The sequence below is a fragment of the Typha latifolia genome, chromosome 2, assembly GCF_019914945.1.
Source record: "Typha latifolia isolate L0001 chromosome 2, TyphaL0001v2, whole genome shotgun sequence".
NCBI classification, from domain to species: domain Eukaryota; kingdom Viridiplantae; phylum Streptophyta; class Magnoliopsida; order Poales; family Typhaceae; genus Typha; species Typha latifolia.
In genome coordinates, this window is record NC_133087.1 from 492268 (window position 1) to 514292 (window position 22025).

The window sequence follows — 22025 nt, forward strand, 5'->3', positions numbered from 1 at the left end:
ATATGCAGACATTCTCTCTGATCTGTGTACATATAAAGTTCACTCGGGTGACCTTTCTTCACCTGCTATGTTTTGAACTACTTCATCAGTGAAGTTTTTTCATCTACTAACCAAATCCAGCCATTCAAGTTCCTAGCAAGAGGTCATTTATCTTCCACTCATGCTCTACCAAGTCTTCCTGGGAACAGGCCTCTAGTGGTTTAAAGTATCACCAAATTCTGGCTCTTGTAGTTATTAATATTATCATCCTCATACACTGCAGCAATGCCAGTGGTAGCAGGGCTTTGTTTCTCCCTAGATGTTTGAAATCTGACTCAGATAGAATCAGATCAATGCAACAAAAATAATCCACATGCTGAGAGTAGCATATTTTCTTCTTATCTGCACCTTTCAAGATATGATGCCAGCAACTGCTTGGGGAAGAATCCTTTAACAGATTGCAGCGAACTTTTATCTTGCTATCAAAAAGAGGAAAGCACAAAGACAGTACTGAAAAGGATGCAGTAGTGCTATGCCAATCTGGTCTGTTCTGTCGAACCAAAATTTGAACTTCACCCCACAATTCATAACCAGAAGGACTGTTTGTTTGTCCTCCCATTTATTTGATAAAATTGTTTGTCCTCCTATCATTATGCAAGGATGATGTAATAGTCATTTACGGATTCTATGGGACCTTGGCATTTTTGGGAGTTTATCAAATTAATGACACCATATTGTCCATGCTGAAAAAATGACTCTTACTGGTTTTACTTTCAGTAGTGTTTGGTACATATCAAGAAAGGAAATTTTCTGATATAATAATAACATTGAGAATTGGTATTAAGGTATTATTCTTGATGTTGGTGATGATGGTAAAATGATCAGCTTCATCAATAGCTAATCATAGTGTAATCTCAACTTGGTGCAGTGTATTGACAGAACAAGTTGATTTTGAAAGATGCTTACTGGATCTCCTTTGAGTTTACTGCTCCAAGTTGCAACAAATAAATTCTTTATTGTGTGAACATTCAGGCATTGACAGAGCACCTAAGGAAAAGAGGTCAACATTGGCCAACTCAACTGTTCCTTCTGGAAGAAATTCTGCAAGATGCAACAACAATCAAATCAAGCAAACCATCAAAGCATCTACATGTAGCATGTGAGACAACCAGAGAACAAAATACTAAAGTTTATTAGGCCCAACCAAAATCACAATGAAAAATAATAGCTTATACAAGAAGCTCTTTAAATAAGAACCTCACCATGTAATACAAAGAAATCTGGCCCAGACAACCATAACGGGTGCCAACTCACCCATGGATTATAGCATTTTGATTGCTTATCTAACCTACAAAATTATAATACAAGGATGTTGCTTGGTATCTTTACAGAGATATGCAAATGCGGTATGTGTAGTACCTCCTTACAAATATGGAGGAAAGAATAAGTGGATCTATGTATACATAAATGAAGATTATAATGGTATCAATTGAGGAACTGAGACTTGCTGACTTCAAGTGTTAAATCATCTAGCAAATGATCCAATATCAGACCTTCCAACTCCATTGCCATACACTCAGCATCAAACTGAAGGTTCAACCATCCATCATTCTTTGCAAAGTCATGAGGTACAACACTTTCAAGTGTGTAAGTAGACCATCTTTGTGAACTAAGATGCCAACTGATTTTCTCCCACAACTCTTTGAGGAAATGGTATCCCACAGGCTTTGGTCTATTATGAGACGAAAAATGTGAGAATGAAGAAGGATGAGCATAATATTTTTCATGAATGTCTTGTAATGCTTCTTTGATTAGATCAAACAGAAGCGCCTGATCAACAGACATATCATTAGAGGCAATTGTCGGTAGGACAAGGTCATATGGCAAAAAATCTGCTTCTTGTGGAACAGGCTGATTAAGGGAGTACCGAGCTGTGAAAAAATCTTCCCCACAGAAACCAGATTTCCTCAGTACATCCATCAGATAATCAAACTCAGCCTTGTCAATTTGATCCACCTGAATCTGAAGGGCATCGAAGCTGGCAAAGCCCTTTATCTGAGCATTATCAGAAGTGGATTCAGTAATTTCTGCCCCATAAGATGCATCAACACCCAATAGTTCTGAATTTGCTGAAAGGCCTAGCTCCTCGAAATGGAGGCTCCTAGGCTTTAGCTCTGAATCTGCACAGAAGAAAGAGAGAACAAAGAATCAAGATCTACTATTTATTATCATTTTCGATGGATAATAAGATGTACAAAAGTCATAACGGCAATCTTGTTCTTGTAACTAAATCACCAGATGAAATTTGGATATATTTTTTTATGTATTTAGTATAGAAAGTATAGCAAATACAGAAACTTTCACATTTGTATTTTATTGATCACAGTTTTTAATTTGGATCTCACCTTCTAAAGTTCTGTACTTCACTGGACTGACAGGATTCTCTGAAAAAATTAAGCCAAGAACAGAGACTGGGCTGGTTCTTCTTGACTCACTCTCTGGATCCACTTTAATTTCAAGTCCTTGTTCACAGTTTGGAACATGACTAGTGCTGTTTATTGAATCTAAAACCTCAGACATACTCTGGTCAGTATCAAAAGTTAACACTGCCCGTTCCATTATTTCTGTCTCCTGATCATGAGAAGGAATGTTTCTTGTATCTTCTTTGGTTGAATCTAAAACCTTGCCTGCCTTGCTCTCATCACACTCATTAGATAACATTGGCTGCTCCGGACATCCTTCAATTGTCTCATGAGAATTTACATCTGCAGCATGTCCCGCACTTGAATCTGTTTGTACTCTCTCCTTGGTATGCACAAGGATACTTACTGACCTTTGCTCCTCGGAACTAGAAATGTTGATATCACCATCAAAACCACTTAATGGAACTTTTGAAGATAAAGCTTCATGAGGTAATTCACTCTGAGCAGCACTATTAAAAAAATATGACCTAGATTCAGGACTAGAATAAGTTCTTCGGAAGGTCATAGGGGCCTTCAGGTCCTTCAAAGAACTTTCTCTGTTCAATTTCAAGCTACCAACCACCTTTTTGCCTTCGCCTTGTGAGAGGGACTCAAACAAGTGAGAGTAACTATCCAAGGATTCAGTAAGAGAACGGGACCTGCTGAAAATTTGATTTGGATTCCTGTTAGCAGATATATCAATCTTATCTCGTGAACTATCTCTATAGTATTTGGCTGAGGCCGACCGAAAGAGCTTTTCTTTCATAACATCTTCTGTCACCTTATGGCCATAAGGGATTTTATGCAGGACACTATCCCTTGAAATCCGATGATGCTCCTTCATATTTCCATCGACTATATCCTTTAATTTCTGTTTGAGATCCTCAAAACGATTCAAAGCAGTTGTATGATCCATTTTGCTTATCAATTCACGTGGAGAGTCTTGAAAGTTCTTGGAACTTAGATCACTTCTATAGCCATCAATTGTTCCATGTTCTGTACAAAAATTGCTAGTACCCAAACAAGTTTCCCAAGCAAAGTTTGGCTCTTGAAACATTTCTAGAAGTAACTCCTTGTGTCCATCAAAGAACTCCAGAATATTGATAATATCTTTTATTTGGAATTCATCTGTTCCCACTTTTTCAAGATCAATTCTCTTTTGCTCCGATAAGGCGGTGATTGCTTCTTTTAACATTTTTACTAGCATTGTTTGCTTCCCAGAATGATTTCCAAAGACAACATCCCCAAAGCTAGGCCAATCCGAGTCATTGGACAATAGAGGAATTTGTTTGCTGCTTGCAGAAGAATCAGTTGGATGTGTATTGGTATCAATTGTAGAGGATTTGTTGTTGGAAGTCACTTCATCAGAAAGAACATAATCGTTACATTCCAAATGATGTATAGACATGGTGCGCAGCAGCTGCGGTGCTACAGGGAGCCCCTTCTGTTTCTGATTCTGTCTCCCATGGATCTTTTTTGAAATCAAAGCCCTGATGCGAGCCTTGCGAGAAATTCCTTTTGAAGCTTTACTTTTATTTAGCAGCTGAAATAATACAAGCATAGGTGATAAGCAACATGGAAAATCCTAGAACATGTTTCATATAAGGTGATGTCCTCTTCCTCATAAGTTCAGTATACATTTTCTCAAAGCAATGAAGGATATATTTACATTTAAATCAAATAGATTTGCTCAAGCATAGGTAATAAGAAAAGAAACAATTGTGAATCAAAGTGAACTGCAAAACATGAGAAAGAAACACCTTGGCTGAACTTACTGGAATGTTTGTTTCATCCAAAATTATGTTTTCTTTGCTAATCAAAGGAATATATGATGCCGGAAGTTTAATTCCTGCAACAAGAATGATAATTAATAAACATATGACTCCAAAGGTCATCAATATCTGACAGCAGGTCCGAAGGTTTACCATCACCATGCCTGCTGTTGGAAAGCATTCTTCTGATACGTAGACGCTTGTGGAAGTCGAACAAGTGAAACAAGCCCCATGTGCAACCTTGGAATTTCTTCCCATATGACACTGAATCCTGATGCTGCAGCAGTCTGGCCATTTCATACAGCCAGTTTAAGAAAGAAGTTCCTTCTATATAATCCTTATTACACCAGCAGCTCTTAGCTATCCTGTCAAGAAGAGAGCAAATCAATCAATAACAACTAAGAAGACAACACCGAACCCAATTTCCAATTTCTATTCAACTCCAAATAGCTCAATCCTTACTTGAAGTTACACCCTATACAGTCCAACTTTGAAAAAAAAAAAGAAGCAATTAGAATCATATGGATAGTGATCAGAGAAGCACGAATCATCAAACAGAGAAAATCAAAATCAAAAGACTTGCTTGATATTCCTAGTAATTACTATTTATCAAACATCTTTACGGCATAATTTATTAAATACTACCGATTCATCGTAGGGAGAATAAAAAGGACACGAGGAATGAATTGCAAGAAGAGGGAAAAAAATATATCACCTTTGCGATCCGGGATGCTACCAGCTTCCCACCAAGGAGAAGGAGAGGAAATTGGGATTTGGGTTTCAGATTACGGACTCAAGGGAGAAGAAAGGTATGGTTTTTAAGCAGTCAGAGTTGAATTCTTCCTCTCTAACTTTCAAAGAGTGGAGTCAGAGGCGCAGTCTCTTTCGTGCTCTTTCTTCTATCTTCTCCGAAGTTGATTTTTAGTTTAGTCTATTCTCGTCTTCCCTCATGCAAACGGGTAATTGGTATTAGCGTTCGATAAGGATAAGTAATAGCAAATTACTCTCATAATCAAATCCAGATTATTATTATTATTTGCACCCAATCTTTTGTTGGATCCTGATAGTCGTAAAGTATAACATATGAGTGTAGAGAAGATCTTTACTCTCACAAAATTTTACTAATCCTCTCTCTCTCTCTCTCTCTCTCTTATATACGGTTTCTTGCCGTGGTCTTGACTTCCTTCGGAAAGACACACAGACTTATGACATAGACGTATTAGCATGGACCGTGACGTTAACTTAACTTCAAAAAAAAGTAAAAAAATAATAATTAAAAAGGTTGGTGAACTGGTCCAAAGTAGGATCTTTTGGTAGTTGGAACTTGGAATTCATACTAGTAGTCCTCCAAGATGATATCTTTTTGGTCGCTTGAGGCTCAAAAAAGAAGCACTTGACATCAAGGATCATTTTAGTGCTTGATTTGCAGAGCATATATATATATTTTTTTGGCCGTAAGGTATTGATGATCGGATTAAATTATATCTATCCATCAATTAAACGATAATGATAGACTTATAATATTAGTTAAAATATAGATTCTCATACAAACTGCTATATTGGACCACACGGATACAGTGGTCATAGATTTGGGCCTACTTGGATAGACCTAAACAAACCCAACTGGGCCCATTTGCATCTTTATACGAACAATAAAATCAAAGCCTATCAATGATATCCAAACTGAAGTATATCCGATTCAGTCAGTAAATAACGACGAATAGGCATAGCTGATCCGTGATCGGATGGAATAAATAAATTCTGAAAATATAAGATGTGATTTATAAAATTTCCACTTTTTTTAAAAATAAATAATCTTATATTCTAACAAACACTTAATTTCTCTTTTAGTTGGACTTCACAATATAAGAATATTATTAGCATATGCTTCCTGATCGCGTAATTATGCAATAGTATACAAAAAGAAGACTCTTTCAGATGTCTGTCTTCTTTAAACCAGCAACATATATAATAGTTTTCTGCATCAGTAGCTATATTAATTTAGATCTATTGCAATAATTAATCAATACCGATTTAATGATAAAATAGGGAGAGGACTTGATTTGGTCGAATAATTCGCTTCCCGATGCCGATCTTTTTGGTTGCCATCCACGAATAAATTACTATTAACTTCACAAATTATACTGTAATTTAGATATAATAATGACCTTGTGAATGATGTGTTATGTGTACACACCCAAATATTCTTTACCAACACTCTTAATTTATTTTACAGGAGGAGACCAAAAATAGGAGCTTGCTATTTGCTGAGGAGTTTAGCAGGAAGAATATGCTAAAGGATTCCTCAAAAGACGAGAAAATTTAAGCTCCAAGGAGAAAATTTAAACACCAACTCCACTACACGTCAATGCGTCACCAAAGTCAACACACTCTGTCGGACAAATCCGCTGCTCTTGGTCGCGCAGGCAGAATAAGGGAAGGAATTTATCCGCGACGCGGTTCCAATTGTCCGTCTTTCTCTTGTTACGGAGCGAAGGGTAAATAACGAGGGAGAAGAGCTCGGGGCAGGTGAAATGGAAGTCCTCAATCCATCTCCGCCCCCCAGCCCGGCGATCGACCGTTACGGAGGCGGCGCGTCGCCGGAGGCGGGGCTCCGGTGGTTGGTAGGCCGGGGGACCTCTGGTGGATCTCCGGCGGAGGGGAGGATATACGTGGCGGTCGGGAGGTCGGCGGAGAAGACCCTAGGGTTGCTCCGATGGGCTTTTCGGAGGTTCCGGTGCACGGAGATCGGGTTGATCCATGTCCATCAGCCCTCGCCTTTGATCCCAACCCTATGTGAGTTTTTTTTTTTTTTTCCAAAACTTCGAGTCTGGTCTAATTTAGGGCTTAAAATCCAATCTTTAGTAGATTCGCGCAGAGTTCTGTTCTAGTCTTGGTTAATTATGGATCTATTAGTTGAATTATCTTATGTCGCTTCGTATTTCCTGTGACTAGTATTCAAATAATATGTTTGAATAAGTCGTTGCTGCTTTCTTATTCCAGATAATATAGCTCTATGCGATCTTGTCATAATTAGTTGGCTCTTCAACTTTACGATTTTAATTTTCCCCTCGTTTCCTTTGCTTTTGGTTAATTTTTTAGATTGTGTATGTGGCGCCTTCTTGGTTTCTGGAGTTTTTGTCCTTTCCATGTTGAAGCAATTAATAGTTTACTGCTGGACCCCTGTATAGGCCAAGACCATGCTTTCTATGTTCTTTTTCTTGCCTCAATTATTTTTTTTCCTCTTTTTCTTCTGCGGAAATCTGCCTCTTATTCTTTTATAGCTCGCACTTTTTTTTCAGTGCAATCATACTTGTTGAGTAATGATACATTGTATAATTTTCAGTAGGAAAAATACCTGCAAATCAAGCGAGTGAAGAACTAGTTTCCAATCATCGAAGAACGGAGAAGGAAACAACAAAGAAAATCCTACTGAGTTACCTAAAGTACTGTCGTAAGGCTCAGGTGCTTCTCTATTTGAATTCATTTTCATTCCACGATATTCATCTAATATTGTATATCTGGTGCACTGTATTTTCCTTCTTTAACTTGGTATAGATTTTATTATTACACAATTTTTTTTTTTTTGGTTTTTCTTTAACCCTTGGTTAACATAATGGTCATTTTATACCTATTAATAGAGCCACTCGGTGATGGCTATGCAGGTGCAAGCAAACATTATTCTGACTGAGACTGACCAAATTCATGATGGAATCATTGATCTGGTGAACCAAAATGGCATTCAGAGGCTTGTTATGGGATCAACACCAGATAAGTAAGTTCTTTTTAATGACATATAGAGCTGCAATTAAACAATAAGAATGCATTCAAATAGGCTGATATTAACAGTTGAAGAAAGCATGTGGAATAGATAATGACCATAGTCTGCATTAAGAGCTAGCTAATGCCAATTATTTGGGGTTGGCTAGCTTTTGTGGTATCAACCAGCATCTTTTTATAATTTTTCTCTTTATACCAATTTTTCTCTTTAATAGTAGTGAATATTTATCAAATGCAGTTGCTTCAATTTGAAAGGAAGCTTCAGCAAGGTATCTTATATGACAAGAAATGCTCCTCCCTTCTGTGAGATATGGTTTATCAGCAAAGGCAGACATATATGGACCCGGGAAGCTAGTGCAGGCATAGACTCTGTATATAGTCCAGATGACACTATACTCAGAAAGAGACTTCGAATCACTTCATCATCTAATCACAATGCTGAGTCCATGGTCAATCGTGAATGCATCACAGATGATACTTCATCCTCCACAGACCCACAGGGAAGTAGAAGCACTGGCCACACTGAATCCAGTAACACCGAAGTGATTGCCTCAGCAACGGATACCAGTTATATGTATGTTACTAGCTTATTCAATTTAGAAGATCCAATGTCTTCAGCCAGCACCACATCATGGCCCACGTCACCTACTGACATGCGGTTCTCATCAGAAACAATCTCCGAGGTACATATAAAGATGATCTCTTCAGCTTGTTTTGTGGCCTTCTCCAGAAATAATTATATCTGATTAAATATTTGAGCATCTCAACAGGAAATTGTGTACGAATATCTTGAAGGAGTAGCACTGGATGTTGAAAGATCAAAGACAGCAGCTTTCACAGAGCTAGTGAAGCGCAAAGAAATAGAGTCAGAAGTAGCCGAAGCCTTTCACGAGGTTAGAATGCACCTCAGTTTCCACATGTACACCAACCAGTATTCCATTCAAATCATGTGCAACACATTACTCTTCAGCAGTAAAACATTGTAAAATAGCATCCATGTAACTGTGGACACTGCCAGTTGCCATCTAATTTGTATACTAACGGTTAAATAGCCCATGCTTTAAGTTCTCCTTTTCAATCAAAACTTGCAAGTTCTTGCTGTTGTAGGCACTTTAGATATTCTTGTGAACTAGTATATTTATAACCTGGAAAACTGCCTATGTCCTTTCTTCTTTTGCGGACACTCTCATCAACTTATTCAATTCTTTATTGCTTTGAATAGGTTGAAGCTTCTCAGTCTGCTCACGCAAGTGAAGCCAAAATTAGGAAAGCACTTGAAGATCTCTTGGCAACCACCAAGATGCAGCATGAGGGACTTGTGAAGCAAAGAGATGAAGCCATGAGGGAGTTGAACAATGCCAAGAGAACATTAGCTATCCTAGACTCCCGTGCCCAAGAAGTGGCTCTTGACAGGGATGAAGCTGCTGCAGAGTTGGAGGCTGTCCAGACCTCTATACAGATTCTGAGGCTTCAAAGACAGAAGATACAGCAGCAGGAAGATGAAACTAGCCAATTTGACCAGTGGAAATGTAGAAGCCATGCCAGACGTCAAAACTGCAACCTGCTTGGTTTAGGCAGTGATTCATTTAATTTTACAGAGTTCACATTGTCAGATCTACAAACTGCTACATGTGATTTCTCAGAGAGCTTCAAATTAGGGCAAGGAGGCTATGGATGTCTCTATAAAGGAGAAATGATGAACAGAAGTGTAGCCATAAAAAAGTTGCACCCGCATAATATTCGAGGCTTGGAGGAGTTTCAACAAGAGGTATAAACGTTCACACATGTCATACATTTAGGCTGTTGCACTTGTGTTATTGGTTCTGTCTGTTTCATAAGCACACGATCACATGCTTTTGCTGCGAATGTTATGTTATTAACTTAACTTTTGGCTAACCAGGCCCTCTCTAATGAATCACTTTGTGTAACATTTGGAACGTACCTTTCTCTTTTTTTTTCTGAAAGAAGGTCCGTAGACTAATGTTGGAACATACTGAAAAGTTCTATTACTGTACTGGTCCATGAGATAATCCTATATCTGGATACTTCTGTTTGCTTTTCTTATGGATGAAGCCACACTTATTTATTATATTCTCACAGGTTTATGTCCTGAGCAAATTAAGGCATCCTCATCTGCTGACTTTTATTGGTGCTTGCCCAGAAGCCTTGTCTCTTGTGTGCGAGTACTTGCCAAATGGGACCCTCCAGGATCGGCTCTTCAATAGAGCCAACACTCCATTGACTTGGAAGGTTCGTACGCGTATTATTGCAGAAATCTCAAGTGCCCTTCTGTTCTTGCACTCTTCAAAACCTGAAAAGATCATTCATGGTGACCTGAAACCCGAGAATGTCTTTCTCGATTCCAATTTCAACTGCAAGATTGGTGATTTTGGGATTTGCCGGCTAGTACCAGATAGTACAGTTGATACAGTGGATTACCCCTTGTTTCGTCGTAATACAGAGCCGAAGGGGTCTTTCTCCTATGCTGACCCTGAGTACCAGAGGACTGAATTGCGGACTACAAAGTCTGACGTGTACTCCTTTGGGATCATTGTTCTCCAGCTGCTCACTGGAAAGCCTCCTCTAGGCTTAGTGAATGAAGTTCGCAGGGCTATGGTCTCTGGGAAACTGCCGTTAGTTTTGGATCCTAGTGCTGGGGAATGGCCCAGTGATGTGGCAAAAAGGCTTGCAGAGTTTGGTTTGCAGTGCAGTGAGTTAAATTGCCGTGATCGTCCAGATCTGACACCTGAGATTGTGAGAGAATTGGAACAGCTACATCTGATGAAGGAAAGACCAGTTCCCCCATTCTTCCTGTGCCCAATACTTCAGGCAAGTGAAACCTCATCTATTTCAATTTCAAAAGTTCTTGGTCATCTGTTTATCTTACAGGATCAGTAAATGACATGTAGGCCTTCAATCATACAATCTAGGTCCATATTTGCTTACTTTCAAATGTTACAAACTGCAGGAAATCATGCATGATCCGCAGGTAGCAGCAGATGGATTCACTTACGAAGGAAGAGCCCTGAAGGGATGGTTTGAGAACGGGAGGGAGACCTCTCCTATGACTAATTTGAGACTAGAACACCTGAATCTTATTCCCAACCATGCTCTCCGCTTTGCTATTCAGGATTGGCTTTGTCAATCTTGAGGATTGGATACTAAAGAATGTTTGCTTTTTATATGCATGCCCATGTTTGTAGTTATAATTTTGAGTAAATCCTGTATAAGTTATGTCAAACTAGATGTAGTTATGTATATTTGATGATCGATGTACAGCGTTAATTATTTTAATGCAGCTATAGAATTTGCATCACAAAAGACCCGACTATCTTTATATGCATTTAATTGTGGCTTATATTTTTTTATTTATGATCCTATCTACGAGGGCATTTAATTTTCAATTTGGGAGTTTATTCAGCGGCTGTCGATCTCAACAAAACTGGTTTACTGCGGTTATATTTAAAAGTAATGATATAGGAGGCAAGGGCTAATTGAAAACTATATGAGCATGACAAAGAAGTCTAAACGTGGTTATTTGTATTCTAATCATTGGGATTTCTTTACCTAGAGAGAGATCGAACTACCTTCCAAGTTCCAAGTTATATATATATATATATATATATATTTGCAAACGGGCCGCGGTAGGCCGACCTTTTCGGTTTATTAAAGCCCGCATGCCCAGTTGCAAACGTCTTCTTGTACTTCGCTTCTCGACTCTCGAATTGTTCTTTGAGGAGATGGGGAGGGGAGCCGTCGCAGTGGTGGTGAGTCTATGGGTTATTCCCATCTCCATCTTGGTCAATAGGATCGTTCCCGATGCATATATGGTAAACTTAAAGATCTCTCCTCTCTTCTTGTTTTATTGCATACTTTTTTATGCACACTAGATGTTCGCCCTTATGCCTCTTAGTCTTTTGCATCTTATTTTGGTGGGCAGGATGAGATATTCCACATCCCTCAGGCGCAGCACTACTGCCGAGGGGACTTCGGATCTTGGGATCCCATGATCACTACTCCTCCTGGCTTGTAAGTCTCACAATTCTGAATAAAAGCTAAACCATCTGCGCATTAGATGCGTCTATTGCTTGCAGGATTGTTAAGAAAAGCGATTGCCTTTTTCGTTGATCTCATCGTAGATGCCGCATTTGATAACTTAGAGAAGAGGATTGACATTTTATTTTATATTCGTTTTTCAGTCTTTCTTTCAATTCTCTTGAGTGGGGATTGCATAACTTGGGCAAAATTCTTCCCTGTGATGTTCACGGATATACCCTTGATGTTTGGGCATGTAGTTGGTTATTCTTTGAGTTTATATCCTTATCGATCATTCATGTGATCGGAATATGGCAGTGCTTTTTACTATTTTGTGCTAATGGATTGACAGCAACTGTTGCTTAGAATTTTGTTTATTTCAAAATTGTGCAGGTACTTTGTTTCACTTGCATATGTTGCTTCTTTGTTTCCAGGCATGTGGTTGACCAAGGCAGCGCAATCCTTATCTGATCTTTGTTCCACTGCAATCCTTCGATCTACAAATGCTGTTGTAATGATCATCTGCAGCATTTTTATTCATGATCTAATTATCCATTTGAGACCAACTCTTGGTGAAAGGAAGGCAACTGCATATGCTATTTTAATAGCACTATACCCTGTTCACTGGTTCTTCACTTTTCTGTATTATACAGATGTAGCATCACTAACTGCAGTCCTTGCAATGTACTTGGCTAGTCTAAAGAAGCAATATTGGCTCAGTGCAATGGTAAGCTTAAATGGTAGACTATCTCTTCTGACAACATTTATCTTACTTTTGTTGCATTACCAGTTTAAGTAGCTCTACGAAATCCCAAAGAAAATCTGGATTCTAAATATCCTCCTTTTCATTCTGCAGCTTGGTGCTTTGGCAATACTTTTCCGGCAGACCAATGTAGTATGGATGGTGTTTGTTGCTGCTAATGGGGCTATTGTGTATGTAGAAGACTTCTATAGAAGAGATTGCAGTTCACAGGAGAACCACAATATATTACATGAGGAAAATAATGCAATGACTGAAAAAAGCAATTTTTCACATGCTTATGTTTTGAGAAGAAGACAAATCAGTAGATCTGTAAACACCAATAAACTGCATGCTTCTGAATCCAGTGAATCTTGTCTATATAATTCCTCAGGTTTTTTATCTTTTGCATCAGACTGCTGTATTTACATCTAGATGTAGTATTGCCTTTTCAAAAGTTTTCATAATCTTTTCATTTAGCAAGAATAATGATGGTAGTCCTAACCATGTTGATCTTTGAAATGTTTTCTAATGCAGGTTGTTTATTTTATTATTTTCCATTGTATATTACAATGCATTTTATAAATTGGCTTTCTTATCTGATTCATGGAGAACTAGCACGTTGTGGTCTTCTGCAATTGAAATTCATCCAAATTACATGATTTTTAATGACAAAGAAGATAGAAATTGTATATGCTGGTTAAGATGATATGTCTGCATGTTTCTTTTACTTATCAGATATGATTGAAAATAGTAAGATTAAATAATTCAGAAAAGACATGATGTCATTATGGTGGTTGAAGCTTCCGAATGCTTTCTTGAATTCTGTTCACTTCTCACTGGATCACTACAGAATTGCACCTTAGGCAGCCCTATATGTACTAAATCAACTTTAGTCTACACTATTAGGTGAAACTGGTGCTTGTTATGATATTATGTAACTTTTTGGTTAAAGTGCTCAGTGCTGCATCTGATAATGTCATGTTGCAGGTTTTGTTGATGAGATACTTGATGTGACCTTCAAGTTATGGTCGTTGAAGTGGAAAGTTTTGATGGTCTTTGCACCATTTGCTATGGTTCTAGTGTCTTTTGTGACTTTTATCATCTGGAATGGGAGTATAGTCCTTGGTACTAGTTTTTGTATGCTTATTTCTTTAATTAGCAAGATTCATGAGACTCAAGTGGAATCTGATATAGCTTTATGAAATTCTGAAGGTGCAAAGGAAGCTCATGTGGTGTCTCCACACTTTGCACAGATTTTGTATTTTGGTCTGGTTTCAGCTTCAGCCCTCGCTCCTCTGCATTTTACTACTAGCCAAATTGCAAAATTGTGCCAGTTGTTTAGAAATAATAAAATTGTTGGTTCTTTTCTAGTATTGACAGCTCTTAGCACAAGCTCTGTAGCAGTTCATTGGTTCAGGTTAGACTTTTCTTTCTGCGAACCTACTAATTTGTACCTCGACTTTCATCTCTTCGCAGAATATAACTGATTAAAATCTTGATTGCCATTATTCTTTGAAGTTTCCTCAGTTAGACAGTCTCTCTGTATATATATATTAATGTAGTCATTGTAACAAGTGCTTACATATGAAAATCTTATGGTTAAAATGTAGTGGTACTTAAGTACTGAATAATGTCAAGAAAAGAGAATTGGAAACATGGAATGACAGGAATTATGGTCTTCAATTGTGATACTCTTAACATTAAATACTTCCGTGTTGCTAGCTCATAAACCTTCTATGCCTTCAGTAATATAAGCCTAATCTGTCAATGATTTGTTTTAAGACAATTTTATGACAAGGTGCTCTCCTGATTTCTTTCTGACATGCTTCAACAAGTTCAGTTTGTCATTGCAGCATTGCTCATCCATATCTTCTTGCTGACAATCGCCATTACCCCTTCTATATCTGGCGGAAAGTCATCCAAGCTCATTGGATAATGAAATACCTTTTAATTCCGATTTACGTGTACTCATGGTTTTCCATCATTAATATTTTAGGTTAGTAATATGAAGCTCTTGGTTAATGCTGTCATCGACAGCTTAATACTGTTTTATACTTTGGTTATTCTCATTCAACTTATAACATTTTTGGTCAGCGGCGAGAGCTACCTGATCTACTTGATTAGTTCCTTTCAACTTGATATGCTACTTCATCATCTTGCAGGAGAAGTGCAGAAAAGGATCTGGGTTTTGTTGTTTGGTTTATCTGTTGCTCTAGTACTCGTCCCTGCTCCACTGATCGAGTTCAGATATTTCACTATACCATTTGTTTTATTAACCCTGCATTCCCCAATCATTGGCAATAGTAAGTTGCTCGTCATGGTATCTGTTTATGTCGTTGTAGATATCTTCACCCTGGCCATGTTTTTGTTTCGGCCATTCCATTGGGAACATGAGATTGGGGCACAGAGGTTTATGTGGTAGTATTACAGCACAAGCAAAAGCTCCAGTGCCTTTCACCATGATATCCTGCCAGAAGCCAACGGACTGCCATATCCTTGTATAGTGATGTAGGACAACAGTTGCATATTACATTGCAAACAGTAGAAGATATTTATGCTGACAATTTCACTTAATGATCCATGTTTGAGTTTGTTCTCTGATTCTTCTCGTTGCCTTACTGTAATTTTCTCATTATTATACTGAGAGATGACAATAGATACTATGTTTGTTTAGCAAACAAAGTAGACAATGTACACCAAGTTAAACGTGCTAATTTGCTGGTATGTTTGCTTAACTGCACACATCTGTTCAAAAGTTGGAACTATATTTGCCTACAAAATGTACATTTTCCTTCTTTCGTTTTTGTGGTTATTTCCCTATAGAGAGCACCTCATACGTTCCTTTGTTTGGCTGATGGCTTTCCGATATCAATTATCCCAAGAGGACCTATACTTTTAACATGCTTGATAGGAGGAGATACTCTCGTGTCGTTCATCTGGGCCTACGTCCGTCGCCAAGCTTGACCGAATTTGGGAAGGTAAGCAGACAAATATTAGAAATGCAAGGAAATTAGGATAAAGAAACTAGGATGATCATTTGTGTAGTACAAAAGGGGCTATCGGCTGAGCCACCTTGTAGAATGGCATTGAGGTTCACCGCCCTCGGCAGCGACACCTTCTCGCTCAACTAGGAGACCAGAATCCGGTGCTAAGGAGCATATCCTGAGTACTTCCACCAACTGACGGAAAAGAGTAATGGATACAGCTTAGGAGTTGTGATTGCAGAGCTATTAACAGGGCAGAAGCCAATGTCTCAAGAGAGACGTCAAGAGGAGCAGAACCTATCTGTAAATTTCCTTGTGCACTTGAGGGAGAACAGGCTGTTTGAAATACTGGAACCTCGAGTTCGGAACGAGGGAAGCACACAGCAGGCGACAAGGTTGCGGAGATTGCCAAGAGATGCCTTAAGTTTAAGGGGGAGAGGTCGATGATGCAAGAGGTGGCAGTGGAGCTCAAGAGGTCGGGAAGGCAAGGGAGCCACCCATGGGTGGAAGAGGAGGATTGAGAAGCTCCGAGGGGAGAAAGAACGATGTACTACACGTCTACACTAGTCCTATCACTGGAGATGAGGAATTGGATCCACATATCATGTCGTCTCTAGAGATGCAGAGATTAGAACAGTTTTGAAGGGTGTGAAGAAATCTGTGTAGCAACGGTGTGAACAATCTTAAGCAATAGCCTCAATTTCCGAGAAGATATAAATAAATCTTTTCTTCCTCCTGTTTAGCATTTACGTTCTTCTGCACAATAATAATTTGACTTCTAAAACTATCCTAGATGTCACACGTACACTTTATCAAACATATGGAGGGCGTATAAAAATTAGTCCCTTGGCACCCTAAGTATTACAGAAAACAGAAAGCGGCACTACAAACAATAACAAAAGACGATCGGTGCTAGTTTAATCATCATAGGCCTCACATTAGACGGAAATTTCATCATTCAAACAACAGCCTGTAGTGTGAACATCTCAGCCAGTGACGCATACAAGATATTTGGGGTGAAAAATCATTGTCATGAAAATTTTAGTGACAAATTGGATTAAGGTATAAAGATCTTGCAAACAACAGAGTTTTGCTCAAGCAGAAACCTTAGCTATGCAAACAAATAAATTTTAAGTGTTTAAGCCCAAACTCTAAGAAGTTCTGAATAGACTATGGATCTTGAGCATCTGAGAGGCTGTCGCTTCTCAGAAAAATGGAGGTAGTATCACCCAGCGCCGAGGATATCTAGGTCTTCCTTCTTTCCCATCAAATAACTGCAGAAGAGGCATTATAAGTAAGAATCACAGTCAAACAGATTATACAGGATTTGCACCTTATGATAATGCATAATGTAAAAAAATTAAGAAAAAAACCCAGCAGTTTCTTTTTTTCTTGTTCCTCTTCTGAGAGAGAGAGAGAGAGAGAGAGAGAGAGAGAGAGAGAGAGAGAGAGAGAGAGAGAGAGAGAGGGGCAATTATTAGTCAGCAGGCATGAGATGACCAACATAGTTACTTACTTTGGGCCAAGAGGGTAGCCTTAAAAGGCTGATGAAAGATCAGTTACAAAAACAATCATGAAAAACTATGAGGAATGCACAAAGGTATGTACTTATAGAAAAGTCTATGCTGAGAAGAACTAATTTTAGTGTTTACCTTCTTCAGTCGGCGATGTTTCGCCATTGCCCAGTTGGTCATAATAGATGTTGCCACCACAAGGAATACATATCCTGCTACTGTCTGTGTTGCAATGTTGAAACCAAGCCACTGATAGATCTCTGTTGTGTAGTTTGCACATGTCACTATGTTAAACAAGAACCCGCGAGGAATTTGATACCCACCGTTGCCAGAAGGGCTTCTAAGGTTCCTTAACATGAGATGGCAATAGAAATTCGACACTTGGTTGAGCAATCCAAAGCCAAAACCAATCTTCATTTGCATATCATTCACAGGAGTATAAAGTGGGTGGTTCACATAGTAAGCAATATAAGCCCCAAAAGTCCAGTAATAAGCACAGTTTCTGAACACATTAGACAAAGGTGAAGTTGCATGGCTGAATCTGTGGACAAAGAATGTCTCCATGATCCGTTTGAAGTAGTGAAAGCACCAGTAGTACATGGCATAAGTCTGGGCTGGATGGATAACACGCTCACCCTCATAACCAAAGTACTTGTAGACTGGAAAGTAGTAAAAGATCGGGTAGATAATTAAAGGGCCCAAGTATTCCCAGAAGAAAAGGGTACTGTACAAAACCTGCACACCCAAATCCTTAAAGACCACAGTCAAACTTGTAGAATTCTTCTCACAATAATCTAACAAATTTTTCTTTGGGTCAAGGATGACTGGTTTCCCAGAGGTTCCAGGACGCAAGGGGAGGGTAAGCCGCTGTCTAGAAGGATAAAAAATTTTCGCTGCATAAATATGAAAATTGTCAACGATCAATTACAAGTCCAGGAAACATAATAGAACAGATATATACATACAAACATGTGTTTGTACATATACAAAATATATCCCCAAATAGTTATTACCGAAGGATTGGTTGTTGTAAAGAAGTTGCATTTTCTTGACCATAATCCTAAAGTCATAACTCAATTGACCTATATAGAAACTTGCCTGATGCCACACTTAAGGAGACTTTATAATGAGATTATCATCTATTGCTAAGTGAAGGGAATGAGTAGTAATAGTAACATCTTGTCAAAAGCATCAAGATTTGGTTATGATTTACAAAAAAGATATATTCACTAATAACAATATAATAATGCAAAAGCCCCTAAACTGTAGTTGTCTATGGCCGCATCTCCAACAGATCTATCTCACATACCGGCAGGCATGAACCAGATATGAGCTATGTTTACTTGCAAATAGCTAGTCTCTAAGTACAAGTAATGAGAAATATAACTGTTTTAATAGGGAGACCAAGGTTTAGTGATTTAACTTACTAGTCTATGAGCTAAACAATGTCTGGTGGCCTACTTTACTAATCTATGAACTTTTTTCTTCTTGTTTTATGAATCAAGACCTAAAGTTTTAAATTCTTTTTAAAGAACATACGCGTAGCACTTTAATGTTCTGTCATGCAGAAGTGCCTCAAGGCCAATAAAATATAATTTGACAAACAATGCTCGAAAAGTCTAACTGTAAACAGCATTACTTGATCATCCAGTTTAATACATGAGAAGTAAAATGCAGAAATTGAGAGGTGGACGCAGAATATGAATTTCCCAATCAAATTAGAAGAAGAAACAAATGTCTGAAGTTTCACATGTATTTGACCTGGACCTAACAAGGCCAAATTTGAAATAAATCTGATTTTTCAAAACCAATCAAGGTTAAATCTGGATCTTATACACTTTCACTGACTTTGATACATGATCAGCATGCCACCAATCATTTCATTTTTCTACAGTACAAGAACCTTCCACCCAAAAGAGAGAAAGGAAAATACACAAAAAGGTAAAATCCGGATCACCAAAGTTTGCAGAGCTAGAGAAGACCAACTTCTAATTTCTAAACTCCACCAATAAATTAGAATGGGGAACTTTTTAAAATAACCCTTTTTTTTAAAAGAAAACAATAGAACATAAAAGTTTGCAACCAAAGAACCAATCTTTTCACGACATCACCAAATAAAAACATAATAATATGGAAGAATACTAAGAAAATTGCAAAGCTACTCATAAAACTTACTCCGGCCATGAATCGCCTCCTGCAAATCTTTCACAGTGGCCTGCAAGCAAATAAAAACAACAAGGTTTCCATTACAACCAAACACATAGCCAACAATTAGAAAGTAAATCAGACCCAGAGACTGGATCAGAAGAACAAAAGCTAAAGTTTCAAATGTAGAAGCAAAGCTAAAAACATACGGAATCCTTGAGCTCGATTCCACCCCTGACGACCTCCCTACCGCTGCGGGAAACCACCGTCACCTTCATCTCACCTCGAAGACCCAACCCCAAAACCCAGACAGATCCGAGCTAAAGGAGAAGAGAAGCGGAGATTTATAAAACAAAGAAGAAGATGGAGGAAGGAGCAAAGCCCATGTCCGCATTTATTGGGAGAAGTAATTGGGCCCCATACCTGAAGGCGTTGGGCCGCCCCAATCAATTCACGAGCAGAATCTCGCAGTTGAAGAGGGGGAGTTATTGATGCAGTTGGAGTAGGAGAGCTAACTCTCTGCCTCTAGCCAACAACAAATACATGGTTGGATATTTAAAGAGCTCTAGGTATACCATCGCTTAAATCTCGTAGTCATGGACATTGCGTTTATGTTTTTTTTTTAAATTTTTTTAATTCTATTTGTTGACTTGATCGATCTCTGGCCTTCATTCAAATTTCAAGGTAGTTGAAGGGATATAAGTCGTTATCAACTCATATCTACTAACGCCGATAACGTAACCCAATATTTATTTGTGAAAGATGACATGAATAAGACATCATCCATACATCCAATGCTCATGGTTTATTTCACCGGAAAAAGAACCGGGCTTTTGTACCCAAAGGATAAAAGGACTTAATGGGCTCCATTATTAATTGGGCCACTTTAGACCTGCTTCGTTAGTAGTACAAGCAGTTAAGTCCGGGTCGTCCGTAATTTTCTCCAACTCTCCGTCTCTTTGTATTCCCACTCTTCGAATTCGAAACCCGATCGCCATCTTTCTTCTTCTTTTTTCTCTCTCCTTTTCCCGCCCTATCGATTTCCCTTTCTCCCTTCTTCCGCGATCCCAGAAACTCCAACAAAATCATAGATCCGGAAACCTCTGCCTTCCTCGATTCATCTTCCTCCATTGACGACGCCGTGAAATCTCTTTCCTTGCTACTGGAGCCCTGTTGATCACCGAGGATACAGAAGTGGCGGTAAATTTTTGGTCCTCCTTATAATTTAATTGGACTTAGTATAGAGGAAAACCGAATTTTTCTTTTTATGTTCCTTTTTTTATATAAAATTCAAGATTAAGGATGAAATTAGTGAATTTTAACGGTTGCTATCATATAACTCAGGTAGTTTTCCGTGTTTTCTGTAATGCTTGGTGTAGATGTGAGGGATGAAATCTTAGCGCAGAGCCAACTCATATTGCTTGCCCGATGCAGATGAAAAATAGTTCGTATAGTTTTTCCATGGCAGTGTTATGAAAGACATGGAGAAATCCGACTGAACTACGACTTGTAATAATTTGGATTGATACGTAGAGGCAAGAAAGAAAGCTAGGGTTCTTAACCCTCTCATAGTTTTAGCGAATATATTGTTTTATGCTTCTATATTAGTTATTGCCTCCTTTAAGCCTTTATTCTTGCATGACGTTTTGTAGATCTTTCTTCTTACATGATATGTACATCTTTACTCTCGCATGTCTTTGATGCCCAAAATGACAGTGGGATAGACAATTGTACGGCCTGTTTATCATATTATACTAAGGTATTATAATGACTTCATATCTCAACATATATCTTGACCACCTGATGCTTCGTTAGAAAATCCCATAGGTTATGAAGTTGCATAATTAAAGAGTCAAATATAACTGCTGTTTCTGTGTTCTCTATTTGAAAAACAAACTTGCAGAAATAAATGAAGTTTGAAGTTTGAAAAATGAACTTTGTCACAGATTACACCATGATATGCATGTAGAATTTTTGTCCATGCTTTCATGTCGTATGCCCACTTTCAGACAACTAACATGTTGAATAGTTTGTGAAACCTTATTAGCTCACTTTCTTTTATATCTAAGCATTACTATCTTGATGTCCTTTTCTCAATTGAAGATGTGGAAGATTCTCTTCTGGGTAAGGCTTGTGAATATGATGGGAAAAGGTTGTTGAGCCAGACCATGCCATTCCTAGCATCTCAAACTAAAGCTAACAATAAAATTTGCCCAGTAAGATCCTTTTCTAGAGTAAAATTTAATGTTGTGAATTATTGATATCAGTCCTTTCAACAGCTTCACATTCATAACAGTCTTTTACTTTTTTGAAACATGTTTCTGTTTGGTATTCTGTTTCATTCGGAGATCTTTTCAACCAGTCAGATCAGCATTTTGGTAGATGAATATAGGTTTGAAGTTGGAAGCTGGGACATCTTCCTAGTTTGCTTTTAGTAATTTGATATTTGCTTAATTTGTTTCTAACATCTGATTTAACATTTCAAGGTAGTTTGTAATCTTTGAAGCTGTGTGTTTTCTTGTTCTTTTTCTTCTTGAATATCAATGGTCCTGTTCACTTATCTCATTGACACTAAACCTTACTAGTTCCTTTTCGTAGTATGATTATGGTTA

At 38.2% G+C, this 22025-nt stretch overlaps 4 protein-coding genes and 1 long non-coding RNA gene across 9 annotated transcripts; 3 read left to right on the forward strand and 2 right to left on the reverse strand.

The window, feature by feature from the left end:
• Positions 1–1046: 1046 nt before the first annotated feature.
• Positions 1047–5146, reverse strand: LOC140782708 (uncharacterized). 2 transcript variants are annotated; one of them, XR_012107930.1, is made up of 6 exons: positions 4929–5146; positions 4367–4578; positions 4217–4290; positions 2385–3984; positions 1242–2159; positions 1047–1080 (listed from the first exon to the last, which is right to left on the reverse strand). XR_012107930.1 is itself a non-coding variant. In XM_073129430.1 (5 exons), the coding sequence occupies exons 2-5, from the start codon at positions 4506–4508 to the stop codon at positions 1465–1467; spliced, it is 2511 nt and encodes an 836-aa protein (XP_072985531.1). In that variant the 5' UTR covers positions 4509–4578; positions 4929–5146; the 3' UTR covers positions 1153–1464. The 2 variants fall into 2 exon arrangements, 1 of the variants encoding a protein (XP_072985531.1); XM_073129430.1 differs by lacking the exon at positions 1047–1080 and having other exon boundaries at positions 1153–2159.
• Positions 5147–6408: 1262 nt separating this feature from the next.
• LOC140782484 (U-box domain-containing protein 33-like) lies at positions 6409–11314 on the forward strand. Its single transcript, XM_073129070.1, has 8 exons — positions 6409–7009; positions 7560–7678; positions 7879–7988; positions 8232–8676; positions 8764–8886; positions 9216–9761; positions 10094–10822; positions 10962–11314. Exons 1-8 carry the CDS (start codon positions 6748–6750, stop codon positions 11142–11144), a joined length of 2517 nt encoding a protein of 838 aa, XP_072985171.1. The 5' UTR covers positions 6409–6747; the 3' UTR covers positions 11145–11314.
• Positions 11315–11661: 347 nt separating this feature from the next.
• On the forward strand, positions 11662–15550 carry LOC140781774 (dol-P-Glc:Glc(2)Man(9)GlcNAc(2)-PP-Dol alpha-1,2-glucosyltransferase). Of its 3 annotated transcripts, none has more exons than XM_073127969.1 (8): positions 11669–11823; positions 11934–12022; positions 12422–12755; positions 12885–13161; positions 13758–13895; positions 13983–14187; positions 14624–14766; positions 14933–15550. In XM_073127969.1, the coding sequence occupies exons 1-8, from the start codon at positions 11671–11673 to the stop codon at positions 15190–15192; spliced, it is 1599 nt and encodes a 532-aa protein (XP_072984070.1). In that variant the 5' UTR covers positions 11669–11670; the 3' UTR covers positions 15193–15550. The 3 variants fall into 3 exon arrangements, with proteins under 3 accessions (XP_072984071.1, XP_072984070.1, XP_072984073.1); XM_073127972.1 differs by having other exon boundaries at positions 11692–11823; positions 12463–12755; XM_073127970.1 differs by lacking the exon at positions 14624–14766 and having other exon boundaries at positions 11662–11823.
• A 1214-nt stretch (positions 15551–16764) lies between these two features.
• On the reverse strand, positions 16765–19961 carry LOC140781775 (very-long-chain enoyl-CoA reductase-like). 2 transcript variants are annotated; one of them, XM_073127974.1, is made up of 5 exons: positions 19837–19961; positions 19623–19733; positions 19444–19483; positions 17407–18161; positions 16765–17028 (listed from the first exon to the last, which is right to left on the reverse strand). In XM_073127974.1, exons 2-5 carry the CDS (start codon positions 19689–19691, stop codon positions 16960–16962), a joined length of 933 nt encoding a protein of 310 aa, XP_072984075.1. In that variant the 5' UTR covers positions 19692–19733; positions 19837–19961; the 3' UTR covers positions 16765–16959. The 2 variants fall into 2 exon arrangements, with proteins under 2 accessions (XP_072984075.1, XP_072984074.1); XM_073127973.1 differs by lacking the exon at positions 19837–19961 and having other exon boundaries at positions 19623–19774.
• Positions 19962–20377: 416 nt separating this feature from the next.
• On the forward strand, positions 20378–21973 carry LOC140781306 (uncharacterized). Its single transcript, XR_012107698.1, has 3 exons — positions 20378–20613; positions 21517–21629; positions 21776–21973. It is a non-coding gene; the product is annotated as an uncharacterized lncRNA (long non-coding RNA).
• The last annotated feature ends 52 nt before the right edge of the window (positions 21974–22025 follow it).

Coding starts and splice junctions, on each gene's coding strand:
- LOC140782708 (XM_073129430.1), bottom strand. CDS start 4,508: ATGGCCAGACTGCTGCAGCATCAGGATTCAGTGTCATATGGGAAGAAA. Junction 4,291..4,366: donor CAACAGCAGGCATGGTGATG/GTAAACCTTCGG, acceptor TTCTTGTTGCAG/GAATTAAACTTCCGGCATCA. Junction 2,160..2,384: donor GAAGTACAGAACTTTAGAAG/GTGAGATCCAAA, acceptor TCTTCTGTGCAG/ATTCAGAGCTAAAGCCTAGG.
- LOC140782484 (XM_073129070.1), top strand. CDS start 6,748: ATGGAAGTCCTCAATCCATCTCCGCCCCCCAGCCCGGCGATCGACCGT. Junction 7,679..7,878: donor AGTACTGTCGTAAGGCTCAG/GTGCTTCTCTAT, acceptor ATGGCTATGCAG/GTGCAAGCAAACATTATTCT. Junction 8,887..9,215: donor TAGCCGAAGCCTTTCACGAG/GTTAGAATGCAC, acceptor TGCTTTGAATAG/GTTGAAGCTTCTCAGTCTGC.
- LOC140781774 (XM_073127969.1), top strand. CDS start 11,671: ATGCCCAGTTGCAAACGTCTTCTTGTACTTCGCTTCTCGACTCTCGAA. Junction 11,824..11,933: donor TCGTTCCCGATGCATATATG/GTAAACTTAAAG, acceptor TTTGGTGGGCAG/GATGAGATATTCCACATCCC. Junction 12,023..12,421: donor ATCACTACTCCTCCTGGCTT/GTAAGTCTCACA, acceptor AAAATTGTGCAG/GTACTTTGTTTCACTTGCAT.
- LOC140781775 (XM_073127974.1), bottom strand. CDS start 19,691: ATGAAGGTGACGGTGGTTTCCCGCAGCGGTAGGGAGGTCGTCAGGGGT. Junction 18,162..19,443: donor GGAGGCGATTCATGGCCGGA/GTAAGTTTTATG, acceptor ATATTTATGCAG/CGAAAATTTTTTATCCTTCT. Junction 17,029..17,406: donor AACATCGCCGACTGAAGAAG/GTAAACACTAAA, acceptor CCTCTTCTGCAG/TTATTTGATGGGAAAGAAGG.